The sequence below is a fragment of the Anopheles coustani genome, chromosome 3, assembly GCF_943734705.1.
Source record: "Anopheles coustani chromosome 3, idAnoCousDA_361_x.2, whole genome shotgun sequence".
NCBI classification, from domain to species: Eukaryota; Metazoa; Arthropoda; class Insecta; order Diptera; family Culicidae; genus Anopheles; species Anopheles coustani.
Window position 1 is genome coordinate 52,472,000 of NC_071288.1, and position 15,649 is coordinate 52,487,648.

The following is a 15,649-nucleotide window of genomic DNA, read 5'->3' on the forward strand; positions in this document are numbered from 1 at the left end:
AACGGGTGAGGTGTGGGGGGGGGGGGGGGGGGGAATGGAGGGAAAAGACAAAGCAGAGCAGCAGCGGTGCGGTCCGGTGGCACGACAGAGCGCGCTTCCGCAGCGTGAAGATGGCCGAAGACCCCGGAGCCGGAGCGATTTCATTCCCATGTTCGATCCGTTTTCTCCGTCTCTGAAGCAAAGCGGGTGCAGAAGACACGAACGGGCACAGCAGCAAGCGGGAGGGGGAAAGGAATAAAAAAAAACCCTCCAAACGACCCGAGGAAAAGGGTACCGGGCACGGCTAGACAGGTAAACGGGTGTGGGACGCCGGGGGTCGTGCGGACCAACGGCAAGGATGGACAGGCCGCCGATGAGCGGTGGACAATCTTGGCGACGGAAAGACAATGCGAAGAGAAATACCTCCGACAGCTAGGGCAGGGGGTGAGTGTGTGTGTGTGCGTGTGTGTGAAAGAGGGAAGGGGTGGGAGCGGGAGATCGCAGCATTAGCCGATCGTTCCGTTGGAATGATGATGCGAGCAAACATTGGGAGACAAATACTCAACCTTACTCCAGAAGATCATCGATGAGAATGAAAATAAAGAGAGGGAGTGAGAGGGAGCCTGAGAGGTGGATTCAAAGAGAATGCGAGAGAATTCCACCCCTGCGATGTGATATTGTGCGATGGTAAAACCAAGCGTCCTTTGGAAGATCACCTGCGCACACGAGATGAAGGGGAAAGAAACCCTAAAGCAATTAAAGCAACCGGGAGAGATCGAAAGAGCGGGTGTGTGAATGTGTGTGGTTGATCTTGTCTCGTTTGCTCTCCCCATTATTAGTTTCTCTGCTGGAGAGCGTGGGAGAGATCTCTCCGTACGGAGATTGGCGTGAGAGAGAGAGAGAGCGATCATCGTTCGCCGTTCGAAAATCGAGGCCGTCGCGCAGTCGAAGTAGGCGCGATCAGTTTCTAGTGAACCGCCGTGCGGGTACGATCGCGCCACGGGAGTCCTCGCCGGTCGAAGCTACAGAGGACGGTCCTCTGCACTCCGCTTCAGTGAGTGAGTGAGTGAGTGGTTTTTTTTTTACCGTGTGACGATGCACACCGAACGGCGACGCCACGGTGGTCGGCGCGCCGGTGGACAGACGTCCGGACCGAGCAGCACGGCCACCACGCTCGTCCTGGTGCACACGAAACATCCGAACGGGTCGGCCAAGGTGACGGCGGCCCCTCCGACACCGGCCGCGCCGCTGGTGCACACACACACCGCGGTAGCGCCGCAGCACCAGCATCAACCGTCGATCCATCCGACCGTCTGGGAGATACTTTCGGCCGAGCTGATCCTTTCGGTACGAGGGGGGGCCATGGGGAACGAATGCGCACAACAATACAATACATTTCGAAACGTTCGCGAGTGGAAGTGTTGTACTGATCGGAACCTTTCTCTCTTCCCTTCTTCCCCCTAGAACGAACCGGAGGGAACGCCGGAACTGCCGGCCGCCAACCGGGCGCTCTTCCTGGAGAAGGTGCGCCAGTCGAACACCGCGTGCCAGAACGGCGACTTCAGCACGGCCGTGCAGCTGTACACGGACGCGCTCGGGCTGGACCCGGGCAATCACATCCTCTACAGCAACCGGTCGGCGGCCCGGCTCAAGCAGGGCCAGTTCGCGCTCGCCCTGCAGGATGCGACGCGCGCCCGCGAGCTCTGCCCCCAGTGGCCGAAGGCGTACTTCCGGCAGGGCGTCGCGCTGCAGTGTCTGGGGCGGTACGGGGAGGCGCTGGCGGCGTTCAGCGCCGGGCTGGCGCAGGACCCGAACAGCAAGCAGCTGCTGGCGGGCCTGGTGGAGGCCTCGATCAAGAGCCCGCTGCGGCACGCGCTCGAGCCCACCTTCCAGCAGCTGAAGGCGATGAAGCTCGACCAGTCGCCGTTCGTGGTGATTTCCGTGGTGGGCCAGGAGCTGCTCGGTGCGGGCCAGTATCACGCGGCCGTGACCGTGCTCGAGTCGGCGCTGCGTATCGGGTCGTGCTCGCTGAAGCTGCGCGGGTCGGTGTTCTCCGCGCTCAGCTCCGCGCACTGGGCGCTCAACCAGCTCGATAAGGCGATCGCGTACATGCAGCAGGACCTGGCGGTGGCCAAGAGCCTGGGCGATACGGCGGGCGAGTGCCGGGCGCACGGCAACCTCGGCTCGGCCTACTTCAGCCAGGGCTCGTACAAGGAGGCGCTCACGTCGCACCGCTACCAGCTGGTGCTGGCGATGAAGTGCAAGGACACGCAGGCGGCGGCCGCCGCCCTGACCTCGCTCGGCCACGTGTACACCGCGATCGGCGACTACCCGAATGCGCTCGCCTCGCACAAGCAGTGCGTGCAGCTGGTGAAGCAGATGGGCGACCGGTTGCAGGAGGCGCGCGAGATCGGCAACGTCGGGGCGGTGTACCTGGCGATGGGCGAGTTCGACTCGGCGGTCGACTGCCACACGCAGCACCTGCGGCTGGCCCGGAAGCTCGGCAACCAGGTGGAGGAGGCGCGGGCGTACAGCAACCTCGGCTCGAGCTACCACTACAAGCGCAACTTCACGCAGGCCATCACGTACCACGAGAGCGTGCTGCGGATCGCGCAGCAGCTCGGCGACCGGGCGATCGAGGCGCGGGCCTACGCCGGCCTGGGCCATGCGGCCCGCTGCGGCCACGACTTCGTGCAGGCGAAGCGGTGGCACGAGAAGCAGCTCGAGATGGCGCTGGCGGCGCGCGACAAGGTGGGCGAGGGCCGAGCCTGCTCCAACCTGGGCATCGTGTACCAGCTGCTGGGCGAGCACGACGCGGCCCTGAAGCTGCACCAGGCGCACCTGACCATCGCCCGCCAGCTGCAGGACAAGGCGGGGATGGGCCGGGCGTACGGGAACATTGGCAACGCGTACTCGGCCGCCGGCTACTACGAGTCCGCCATCAAGTACCACAAGCAGGAGCTGATCATCAGCAAGGAGGTGCACGATCGCAGCGCGGAAGCGTCCACCCACGGCAACCTGGCCGTGGCGTATCAGGCGCTCGGTGCGCACGACATGGCGCTCATGCACTACCGGGCGCACCTGAACATCGCGCGCGAGCTGAAGGACACGGCCGGGGAGGCCTGCGCGCTGCTGAACCTCGGCAACTGTCTGAGCTCGCGCCAGGAGTTCGCCCAGGCGGTCCCCTACTACGAGCAGTACCTGATGCTCTCGCAGGAACTGGGCGACGTGGCGGCGGAAGGGAAGGCGTGTCACTTTCTCGGGTACGCGCACTACTGCATCGGCAACTACCGGGAGGCGGTGCGCTACTACGACCAGGACCTGGCGCTCGCCAAGGATCTGCAGAACAAGATGAACATGGGCCGGGCGTACTGCAACCTGGGGCTGGCCCATCTGGCCCTCGGCAACACGGGCGGAGCGCTCGAGTGCCAGAAGTACTTCCTGGCGATCGCACACATGACCAATCACCTGCCGGGTAAGTTCCGCGCGCTCGGCAACATCGGTGACGTGCTGATACGCATGGGGGACGTAGACGAAGCGATCAAAATGTACCAGCGCCAGCTCGCCCTGGCGCGGCAGACGCGCGAGCGAGGCATGGAGGCGGCGGCCTGTGGCGCCCTCGGGCTCGCCCATCGCCTGCTGAAGAAGTTCGACAAGGCGCTCGGGTACCACACGCAGGAGCTGACCCTGCGCCAGGAGATGTGCGACCTGCCGGGCGAGTGCCGAGCGCACGGGCACCTCGGGGCCGTCCATATGGCGCTCGGAAACTACACGCACGCCGTCAAGTGCTACCAGGAGCAGCTCGAGCGGGCCCAAGAGCTGCAGGACTCGGCGGTGGAAGCGCAAGCGTTCGGGAATCTGGGCATAGCGCGGCTCAACATGGGCCACTACGAGGACGCGATCGGGTACCTGGAGCAGCAGCTCGGCACGCTCGAGCAGGTGAGCACACCGACCGCGCAGCACGACCGGGCCCGCGCCCTCGGGCACCTCGGGGACTGCTACGACGCGCTCGGGGACTACCACGCCGAGGCGATCAAGTGCCACGAACGCCACCTGCAGCTGGCGATAGCGCTGCAGAGTCCGCGCGATCAGGAGCGGGCCTACCGGGGCCTGGGGAACTGCTACAAATCGGTCGGTAACCTGCAGGAAGCGCTCGTGTGTCTCGAAAAGCGGTTAGTGGTGGCCCACGAGCTGGGCAATGCGGAAGCGAAGGCGGCCGCATACGGTGACCTCGGTGGTATCCACAGTGCGCTAGGGAACTACGAGCAGGCGATCAACTGCCTCGAGCATCAGCGTGACATAGCCCGCGAGCTAGGTGATCGAGTGCTCACGTCGGACGCGCTCAGTGGACTCGGTGCGGTGTGCCAGCAGATGGGTGACTACGAAGAATCGCTTCGGCTCCACAAACAGGACCTCGAACTGTGCGAAAGTATTAGCCACGCGACACTGCAGGCGCGCGCCTGTGGTAACCTCGGTTCGGTGTATGATTCGCTCAAGAGCTACCCGGAGTCGGCGCGCCACTACGAGAAGCAGCTCGCTCTGACGGCCGATCGGATAACGAAGGCGCATGCCTGTCTCGCGCTGGGCCGTGTCTACCACCAGATGGAGCAGGTCCCGCAGGCGATCGGGTTCCTGCGCCAAGGCCTTGCGATCGCACAGTCGCTCAACAAGCTGGAGGACGAGGCACGGCTGCGACACCGGCTGGGGCTCTCGCTGGTCGCGTCCGGCGATGACGACGGTGCCCGCCAGCAGATGGAAAGTGCCGCCCAGATTCTCGAGTCGATCCGCAGCGACCAGGTAACGCCCGAAGCGCGCACCAACCTGTACGACCTGCAGACGGCCTGCTATCAGACGCTGCAGCGCGTGCTGGTCGGACTGGGCCGGCACGAGGAGGCCCTGGTGGCCGCCGAGCGCTGCCGGTCGCGCATGGGCGCCGACTCCAACCAGAGCGCCGAAAACTCGCTCAACAACCGCAAAACGCTGCTCACCTGCAGCGAGTACATCTTCGATACGGTCAACCGCAGCAAGACGAGCGTCGTCTACTACAGTCTGGCCGGGCGCGAGCTGTACGCCTGGTTCCTGCAGCCCCAGAAGCGCATCGTGCGGTTCCACGCGACCACGCTCGACGAGCAGACGCTGCCGATGGCGAAGAAAAAGCAGCTGCTGGCCGCCGCCATCACCGACAGCAAGAAGGGACAGGTGGCGATCGCCGCGGGGGCGGCAGCGACCGCGGGCGACGCTGGTATCGCCGGGGAGAGCCTGCTGGAGCAGTACATCAACTACGTGCGCGATTGCCTGGGCGTGAACTCGGGCAGCGTACTGCAGGAGGGCGACGGCAGCGGGTGGAAGTCGTCGAACGAAAACCTCATCGATGACTTCGCCAACGAGCGGGCCGGCTTTCTGCGCATGGTCAACCGGAACCATCTGATGAACTCGAGCAATTACTCGCTCAGCTCGCTCTTCAGTCTCGGCAGTGTCGGTGGCTCCGTTGCCAGTCTGCAGGGTTCAACAAGGTACGTTCCAACGGGACGCGTGTGTCGATTAGTGATGAGAAGAACGGTTCAGTCGAGATGAGCAAAACGATTCAGTACGGTGATTCAGTTCAGTGAGTGAGTGAGTTGGAATAGAGAATCGATTCGTTCTTGTGTTGAAGGAATCTTTGAAGGAACGATTGATAGATCCAGCGATAAAAAAGTGGGGCCTATCCTTCCTAGTGTTGGGTCAAGTAATACTTTTTGTGCTGTGCCACACGCATTTCACTGTGCTGTACATTTGTGGTAGCACAGTAAAGTGTCATACAACGTCTCAATTTATTCGGAAACACCTTTTCGGTTCAAAAATTGTGTGCTAAGTGTTCGATTCAACAAGTGTGTGCCGAGTGTTGTTACTCTGCGCGCAAAAAAACCACTAGTGTGTAAAAGTAGAAAAATTTGAACACAGTTTCTAAGGAACAGCTCGGATAAGGCTCATACTTTAGCTTGATGTTATGTTGGCTCGATAAGGGCTTTAGTCATTTACACATCCATTCAATACTTTAATATATAATCCATAAGCAATTACAGCCAGTGTTTAAAACGTGTTCCTTGTTTGAAATCATCAGTCGTTTAGTGCTAATCTATTAAAAAAACTTTGTTTTTAAATTTCGAGGCATTTTGTTCCATGCTTTTCGTATGGTGGCAGTTTTATTACGCAAATAATAATGTAAATATTACGTGATAACGATGTTCAAAATTCCAAAGACTGGTTCATACATTGACTGATCAATAAACCGTTCTTTGTGAGCAGAGGCGGATTACGTGTTCTAGAGGCCACAAACACAGTTGTGTTTGGCCACAACTTTGTGCTACAAGTTGAAAGCCCCAAAAACATACATTACACATCACATTTCACTTTATATTTCAAAATTTAAAAACAACTTTCTCTATCTTATCCATAGTTTTAAATTACAAAAGCCTTATCTTCAAAACCATATTTCATGCGAAACTATCTTTGCGAACTTTCCAAGAGAATCAATTTTCACAAACAGTGTTTTCTTTGAACAAAATTGACGAGTAATTTAATGTTTTTCATTTTAATGTATTTCATTTTCATTGAGTGTTTCGAAAACCGAAAACGTTTCTTTTTAGTGAAAAATTCGAAAAAGAAAATGTTAGTGCAATGCACAACTATGTTTGAGAATGTGCAGGGCATTACTTTCGCTAACCCATGTCCATTATCCTAAAACTATTTGGGGCATTTTCCTCTGCTATAAAAACATCTTTAAACTTATCGCATTTATATAAACATGTTAGTACAGAAATTAGAATTTGAGAATTTTATATCTTAACTTTAAAAATCACAACAAATGTGACGTTTGGTTACCTTTTCTTAATCAAGGCTCAATTTATTCGCAAATTCATCGCGAATATGAGAAGACATGCAACTTTTGTGAAAAATTAAGAATTAATCCGTCATTAAAATAAAAAAAATGGGCAAAAAGGACGATAACTCGGCTGCTTAGTTTGCTTACCCTACGATCCGCCTTTGTTTGTGAGCCAAAGCATTCCGAATCAGTTCAATCACAAATGTGCCAACAAAATAAATCATCTTGATGAATTGATTCAACTCACTCATTAAGAATCAACCCACTCACTCACTGTGGCTCAGTTTGCACTGCACTGGTGTCGATGGCGAGTACTTTACTGACTTTGGTTCTTTTGGCTCGGCGACTTCTGCTTCCACAGGTCCATCGGAAGCCTGCAGGGATCGACACGATCGAGACGGTCGAATATGCTACCGCCATGGCAGGGCCCGTCCTGTCTGCACGTCCTCTACAACCTGTTGCTCGCACCGTTCGAGGATCTGCTGCCGGACATCAGCACAAGTAAGTGATCGATACGCTTCGTTGAAGTTATGACTGTACCTCTTTGTGCGACTTACATGGAAACTCTATATTTTTACCTTTACCTTCAAGAGATCCACAAAATTCCCTATCTTTATGATTTGTTCTTAGATACTAGAATAAAATGTCCCTCATTGTGCTCTTTCCAGCCGCTCGAATCGGACGCCGCGAGTTGATCCTGGTGCTCGAGAAGGAACTGTACCTAGTACCGTTTGCCATCCTGCGCAGTGGTGATGAAGATGGCGAGTACCTGTCCGAACGGTGCTCGCTGCTGACCGTGCCATCGTTACACACGCTGCGGCAGAAAAGTCGCATCAAAACACGTGAGCCAGGTAGTGGAGCCATTCCCTTTCATCTTGGGAAGCTCGCAGTGGATCACCGCTTGTACTAATGCCTTTGCCTTTTCTGCCATTCGTTTCACAGCTGAGGGACTCAACAGTGCGCTGGTGATCGGCGGACCGAAGATACCGTCGTCCCTGTCGGATACGTGGGGTTGGTCCGAGTCGCCGGCATCTCTGCAGGAGGCGGCCATGGTGTCGGACATGCTCGGCACCAAACCGCTGGTCAGCTCGACTGCCACCAAGGAAGCGGTGGTGGCGGAGTTGTCGGCCGCCGAGTGCGTCCACTTTGCCGCCAACGTCAGCTGGAAGCTCGGTGCGGTGGTGCTCAGTCCGGGCGACGTGCTGGACTCGCAACCGTCCGGGAAGCGCTTCTACGCCGGTGCGTCCGGTGAGCTGCTCGGTCCGGACCACGATGACGAGCCGTCCGATCTGTCGGCGTCCAACATGGAGATTCCGCCCCTGTCCGACTTCATTCTCAGTGCGGCCGACCTGCTGGCGATGAAGCTGAGTGCAAAGTTGGTTGTGCTCAGCTCGTACCACTCGGTCGAACCGATCACCGGTAGCGGGGTGGCCAACCTGGCCGGCAGCTGGCTGTTCGCGGGCACCGGTGCGGTGCTGGTGTCACTGTGGCCAGTGCCGGAAACGGCCGCCAAGATCCTGCTTCGGGCGTTCTACTCGGCGCTGCTGCAGGGTACGCGTGCCGCCAAAGCACTGGCCGAGGCAATGCAGACGGTGCAGCACACGAAACACTTCGCCCACCCGGCCAACTGGGCCGGCTTCATCCTGATCGGTGGCAATGTGCGGCTCTCGAACAAGGTCGCCCTGATCGGGCAGGCGCTGTGCGAGCTGATGCGGACACCGGACAAGTGCCGTGACGCACTGCGCGTCTGCCTGCACCTGGTGGAGAAGAGCCTGCAGCGCATCCATCGGGGGCAGAAGAACGCCATGTACACGACGCAGAAGAGCATCGACAACAAGGCGGGCCCGGTGAGCGGCTGGAAGGATCTGCTGATGGCGGTCGGGTTCCGGTTCGAGCCGGCCGCCAACGGCATCCCGTCGAGCGTGTTCTTCCCGCAGAGCGACCCGGAGGACCGGCTGTCGCAGTGCTCCGCCAGCCTGCAGGCACTGCTCGGCCTCTCGCCCACCACTCTGCACGCTCTGTCGAAGCTCGTGCACGGGGCGGAGATTGCGGACGAGATCATCGGCGTCATGCGCCACGTGGTGGCCCAGTTCCCGTCGAAGGTGACGGACGCGACGATGATCGGCGAGGGTGCGATCGATGTGCCGCTGAGTGTGCGGTTGTGGCGCGTCGCCGGCTGCCACGAGCTGCTGGCCTCGCTGGGCTTCGACCTGATGGAGGTGGGCCAGGATCAGGTAACTCTTCGCACCGGCAAACAGGCGAACCGGCGCAACTGCCAGTTTGTGCTGCAGGCCCTGCTGGCGCTGTTCGACACGCAGGAGGCACCCAAGAGCCTCGGCATCGAGTCGAGCAGTAGCTCCGAGTCGCTGAACGAGGAGGAATCGTCCGAAGATCAGTCCTCCGTCCAACACCAGCAGCAACAGCAACAGCAGGCCCAATCGCAGCAGGGTCCACAAAGCTCTCAGCAGCAACAGCAACAGCAGCAGCAGCAGCAGCAGCAATCATCGCAGCAGGCCACTCAATCGCAGCAAACCTCGCAACAACAACAAACTTCCCAGCAGCAGCAGCAGCAACAACAACAGCAGCAGCAACAGATGAAGGGAGTTGCGGGCAGCGTGAGTCCCACGCCGACCAGCGCGGACTCGCAGCAGCGCAGCATTTCGCCGGCGGTGACGGTCAAATCACAATCGAGCTACAACTTCTCTCGCCCTCCATTGCCGCTGCGGCGTGTGCCCTTCCTGAGCACTCGCAGTGCGTTCATCTCGTACGTGCGCCGTCGCGGTGAACCGGATGGTGGACAGACGGATAGTGCGCAGCCAGCAACGGGACAGCACCAACAACCACAACCCGATACTAGCCTCGCAAACACAACCGACAGCGAGCTCTCCGATGGCTACACGACGCAACAGATCCTCATGAAGAGTGACCACCTGGCGAAGGGTCTCGGATACTCGAATCTCCGCGGCACGATCAAGGTTTCCCGTCCCGGTGGTGGTGGTGAGAGTGACGCTGCGTTCACCCCGAGTCCGCCGGTGACCCTCCAGAACGTCGACCAGAACGTCTCGCTGGCGTTGGCGCACCAAACGCGCATCAAGAACCTCTACACGAACCACAACAACGTGAACCACCATCCGTTGGCGGGTGGTGTGCTGAACGGTGTTGGTGGTGGTGGTGGTGGTGGTGGTGCTGCTGCAAGTGGTATATCGATGGGCCCAGCTGGAGCCTATGCACTACCCGATGCCCTACATCACCATCCGGTGGCGGGCCACCATAGGCGACCGGATAGCTCCAGCTCCGCCAGCTCAGCGACCGATTGGGAAGGTTCGGGGCATGCGACGGTACTGCGGCGGGCCGCGAACCAAGGTGCCGGACACCATCTACCACCGTTGCCCCCGCCTCGGCAGACACTGCCGATGGTCGAGAGTCTGCGCCCGCTGGCACCGCTCGCTCCGGTATACAACAACATCAACGGTACGACCGGGGTTCCTTCCACCGGCAAGGGACCGGTGACGGCCAACGGAGTCCAGAAGTCCCTCTCGGTGCTCGAGTCGACCAGCTCTGACTCGGAGTTCGAGCGCTCATTCGATCTCCCGGGCAGTGGCTCGAATGCCGCCTCGATTAGCAGCAAGCTGACGTCGCTGGCGCACAGTCTGCAGAGTATGCGGACTCGCCATAAGCTAAAGCTGGGCCCACAACAGCATCACGGCCAGCATCACCAGCAGCAGCAGCAGTCGCAGCAACATCAGCACCACGGTCAACAGCATCAGCAGCAACAGCATGGCGCACTCCACGGCCAACACGGACCGGTGACGTCGACAGCCGGCACAACGATGAGCCGCTCGAAACTTCCGGTCGATCAGTTCGGGTTCCTCGATCGTTTGAGTTGTCGGACCGAGATTTCCACCAACCATGTGGCCGCCCCACGTAAGCCCCTCTCCACGCTTCCTGACGACGAGCGGACGCTCAATCTGAACGCCAACAAGCTCTACTTCTCGCCGACCGACGCCGAGATGATTCCGCTGACGGAAGCGACGGCCTCCGAGTTGGGGCTCGTCGGTGGAGGCAAGGGTCACCACGGTGCGGTCATGGTGCCACCGGGTGGTGGTCCCTCTAGCGGCACCGTGTCCGGCAAGGACGGCGCCAAGACGAACCAGAAGACCATCCAGGACTCGATCCTACGCCATATGAGCCGCGAAATGACACCGACCATCTCCGAGGTGTACCACGAGCGCAACATTGGCCTCGGGTTGGCACCGTCCCTGTCGAAGCTGCTGCTGAGCAAGAACTACGACGATGCGCCGCCCGAGCTCGCCGGTACGAAGGGACCCTCGGCAGCTGCAGCCGCTGCCGCCGCTGCAGCCGCCGCCGCCGCCGCCTCAGCGGCTGCCACGATGCTGAACAAACCGAGCGCCGCACTGACCGTGGGCAACCTGGCCGAGGCGATGAACGAGATCGAGATGAACGCAACCACCTCGAGCAAGCTGGCAGACGAGGGTGCCTGCGGTATCTGCAACTCACCGTCGGATCTGCTGTGCGGCTGTAGCGCCACCTCGACCGTCGCCGCCGTCGCCGCGATGACGGCCGCCCTCGGTGCGAGCACGATCACCAAAAAGTCCGGTTCGAACAAACCGTGGCTCAGCAACGTGTCGCCCAACATCGTCAAGGCGTCCGATCTGACCACGGCCGACATTCTCGAGCAGCAGAAGCAGCTGAAGTCGTCCGTCAGCAGCGGGCTGACGAGCAACCTGTCCTCCTCGACCGAAAACTCCCTGTCCACCGTGGTCAAGCGCAGCGGTTCGCCCTTCTCCGACCTCTCGCGCCGCGACGAAGGCGACGGACGCAGCGTGGCCGACTCGCAGTGCTCCGGCAGCTTCCGCACCGACATCACCGGATCGACGGTGACCACCTCCAAGCAGGGTGGCGCACAGCAACCGCAACAGCAGCAGCAGCAGTCCGCTCAGCAGCAACAAACGCAGCAACAGCAGTGCAGCACGGTACCCGCCGGTGTCGACCCAGCGGCACTACAATCCAGCATCTCCGCCACTCAGCAACAGCAGCAGCAGCAGCATCAACAGCAGCAGCAAAACAGCGTGCCAACGACGGTGACGACGTCGGTAACCCAGCAACGGAGCAAGTACATTATCGACACTTAAACAGCACCCGGTACTCAGTAGGCTTTTTCCGCGCTAGTGTCACCGCTGCCATTTTGTTTGCACTATTCTGCGAGAATGGCAACGATTGCATTACTAAGGAAGTCATGAAAAGCTACCAAGGATAGCAAGTGCTTCTCATGAGGATCGTGTAAAATGTATGTGTAAAAATGATTATTTTAACAAACCCACCCCTTTATAAGGCACTGATTAGCAATAAGGACGGGGGAGTCGCATTTATCGGACCCCTTCTGAAGGTAAACTGTACAGTAGACGGGATTGTAGTAGACACGCGTTGTATAGATTAAAACGATTTTGTGTAGAGTTTCGCAGGACGGGGGGGGAGGAAGTGTTATAATTTTAAACTAGCTTTAGTAAATTTTAACGCGCTTTTAACTATTTGCCAGCGACGCTAGGTGGCAAAATGAACCGAACCGAAGTAAGCTCAGTTCAACATGATATTTATGTTCGATACTGCTCGATGTACTGAAGGCACTGTTATTAAAAGGTTATATTTTATTGAAACGAAACTATGCACTTTTTTTTTAATGTGCGTTTGATTGGAACTGATGACATCGAATGGAAAAGCAAAATCAATGAATATGGTAAGTACATCTTGAAACCATCTAAAAAGTGTCAAAACTAAGCTCAGTTCTGTATCATGCTTATAATATATCCATCAACTTAAAGGAGTTCATAAATAGCCTACATCTTCAGGCAAACATTACCGCAGCAAACAACAAACACATTGTTGCCACATGTGTACCAAGAGCAAAATTCACGCACTGATAAGAAAAAAAGAATCTTTGACACATTTCTGTAAACTATTATGAATTTTAGATTTTTTTTGGGAATTTATAACAAAATTCCTTTGACGATGCAGAGTTTTTTTTGCATTACAAGTTGTTGACATACGACATCTTCCGAACTGCCAATCTAGGAGTTTTCTAAATGATGGCGCACATTGATTCTATTTTATGTACACGTTTGAGTGTTAAACCTAGGTAAAGAAATTACCACAACCTTGTTTTGATTCATTTTTATTCTATTTTTCTTGCGTTCATTCTCTTCAATAATAATTTACAAACATAAATAAAACAAAAGTTTCCTCATTTTTAATGTTTTCTCCTGGGGCTACCCCTGCTACGCATCCTTTCTCCAGTGCCAATGCGTTGGTCGGTAGATTAGTGTCGGGATGGTGTGTATGTGAGTGTGTATGGTGAATTCGGTTCCAGAACAAAATCATTCTAAAGCAGAGCGGGTATCAATGAATTATCCGATTTTCAGACCATTTAATTTCATCACATGTTATTTTTGTTTTTTTTTACGTTCCAAATTTGTTCTTAAAATCAGTTCAATTTAGTTCGAGCGTTACTTCCATCTTCTCCCACTTGTCTTGAAATGGAGATCCAACGAAGTTTCGAGCGCTCGTTTGCAAACAAAATCTTTGGCAAACCCCATCAATGAAATAAATAAATTGTGCAACAATGCCACACAGAAGAAATTTGATCACGAGCAGATCTCGCCAAGGCTGCTGGGATGCCTTCGCGATGACCAACGAAGCAAACCCAAACAAACAGAGCCAACCAATGTCCGCCAGGATCAAGGATGCGCAACAGAGTAGACCAACACACTGTAGCTGGCCGGTTACGTTTTACTCCACCCGCGTCAGCAACTACTAGATAGGATTGTTTTATTATTGTTGTTATTATTATTTCTCTGCTGGTGTGTTCTATAAGGTCTGTGTGTTTATGTGTGTATGTGTGTATGTGTGGTGTGTAAGTGTGTGTGTGTGTGTGTATGAAAATGAGTGAACGTATCCTTGTTTTTTCTGCAATTGTATCGGATTGCGTGATTGTGGGAGGGTTTCTGTTTCTGTGTGTGTGTGTGTGGGGGGGGGGGGATCCTTGGCCGATTACTGCGCACTTCCTCACAGCGAGCCCTCTTTCTACTGTCTTTGTCTTCGCTACAGTTTGCTTTTTTTTCTTAGATTAATTATGCTTTTTTCGCAGCGACATCTCCGTCTGACATAGTCAACCTATGTTCCGGTGGCGGTTTTTTTTCAGCGGTTTTTTTTTGTTTTTTTTTCATATTCTTGTTTGGCATTCCGCTATACGCTGAACTATGCACCGCCACAAAATTCGGTCCACAGCGCGCCAACACAATCCACATCGATAGCATTGTAGCACACTCTTATTAAGTTGGTTTTCTTTTTGCTTTTGTATGTATCGTTTCCGTGCATCATTATTTGTTGCTTTCAGTTGTTGTTTTCTATATGTTTTATAATCGCTTGGTTTTTTCCGAAACTATCTAATGCACTGCAACCGTGCCCACGGTTGCCCGATCTTACTGTCGCGCCAACTGTATCCCCTCCCTGTGTAACGCCGCGCGCTACCTACAATATATAACCGCCTGAATGACTCCTGAAGGCGTTTTCAGGATAATTTTATGTGCCACCTTCCCCGCGTAGCTTCTGTTTACCAGTTCCTGGGGAATTTCATTTTCATCTGCCCTTTATTCTTGCGTTCCCAACCATTCCTTTCCGAATGTCCCATTACTTGGCGCGGTGCTTGTTTGCAGTCATGCAAACGAGGGCAAAATCGCTTTCCAATTATAATTTTTTCGTTTTGCCTAGAATTCCTAATGACTAATAATAAATCTTAAGCATCCGTTCTTTATATTTCGTTCCATGTCAAGCTTTCTCCTCCTTCCTACGCTGCTTTCCTTACGTTCTGCTGCGTCTATTTCTCTTTGCCCTTCCAATATGATGGCGCATTTCTTCCTTAAATATAGATGTGTGTGTGTGTTTGGATGATGTTCCTATTATTTTTGAATTTCTACGCTGTTTTATTTTTGTTTTTATTTCAGTTTTTGTTTCTGCTGCTAGTTGTTTCTGTTGTTCTTCAATGCTCCGTACATACATTTTTTATGCTCAATACACAAACTGTGTAAGTTCCGCTGCAATATTTTCTTTTCCTATTTTTTCCATAACACACTTACATTCTCGTACTGTTTTTCATACTTTTTTTCACACCTCATGCACACTTCATAAACGCGCTTTCTTGTTTCTCGTTTACATTCGCTGGCTGCGGACGTTTTAACGATTTCATTGCGTTGAAATATATATATATAGCATATATATAGTAACTCTTAATTACAGTCAGTAGTAGTGTTGTGCTTAATGAATCTTTTGGCGAGATTCATTCATATGAATCTTTTACCTAAGATTCATTCAGATGGATTCATGAATCTTTGCGGATTCGAATATTCAAAGCTTAATGAATCCTTCGAAACCTTAATGAATCTTCATGAATCTTTCATGGTTCTGTCATGAATCTCCTCGATTCTGTCATAGGCGTGGACAATGAGACCAAAAAAAAAAAAAAAAAAAAAGGTGGTCCCTCAACCGACTTTTGGTTGGTGACTTTACACCATTTGGTGTGTCTTTGGGATTCATGAATCTCGCGGCGAAAGATTCATGAATCCCTTATAAGGCAGAGATTCATTCAGATTCATGAATCTGAATCCGATTTACACAACTCTAGTCAGTAGCTTTGATACAGTGTCCCGGGGTTGCAGCAGTTCTGGGATTGATTTTCACTCCGGGCAGATTCTTGCTCGAACAGAGACACACCCCTTCTTTCCTGTGACAACACAA

General features: G+C 54.7%; 1 protein-coding gene across 1 annotated transcript; it reads left to right on the top strand.

Moving 5' to 3' along the window:
* The first annotated feature begins 1,074 nt into the window (after positions 1-1,074).
* On the top strand, positions 1,075-11,994 carry LOC131272609 (tetratricopeptide repeat protein 28). Its single transcript, XM_058274421.1, has 8 exons — positions 1,075-1,161; positions 1,261-1,326; positions 1,444-5,492; positions 7,203-7,342; positions 7,510-7,692; positions 7,784-9,354; positions 9,412-11,856; positions 11,908-11,994. The coding sequence occupies exons 1-8, from the start codon at positions 1,075-1,077 to the stop codon at positions 11,992-11,994; spliced, it is 8,628 nt and encodes a 2,875-aa protein (XP_058130404.1).
* The last annotated feature ends 3,655 nt before the right edge of the window (positions 11,995-15,649 follow it).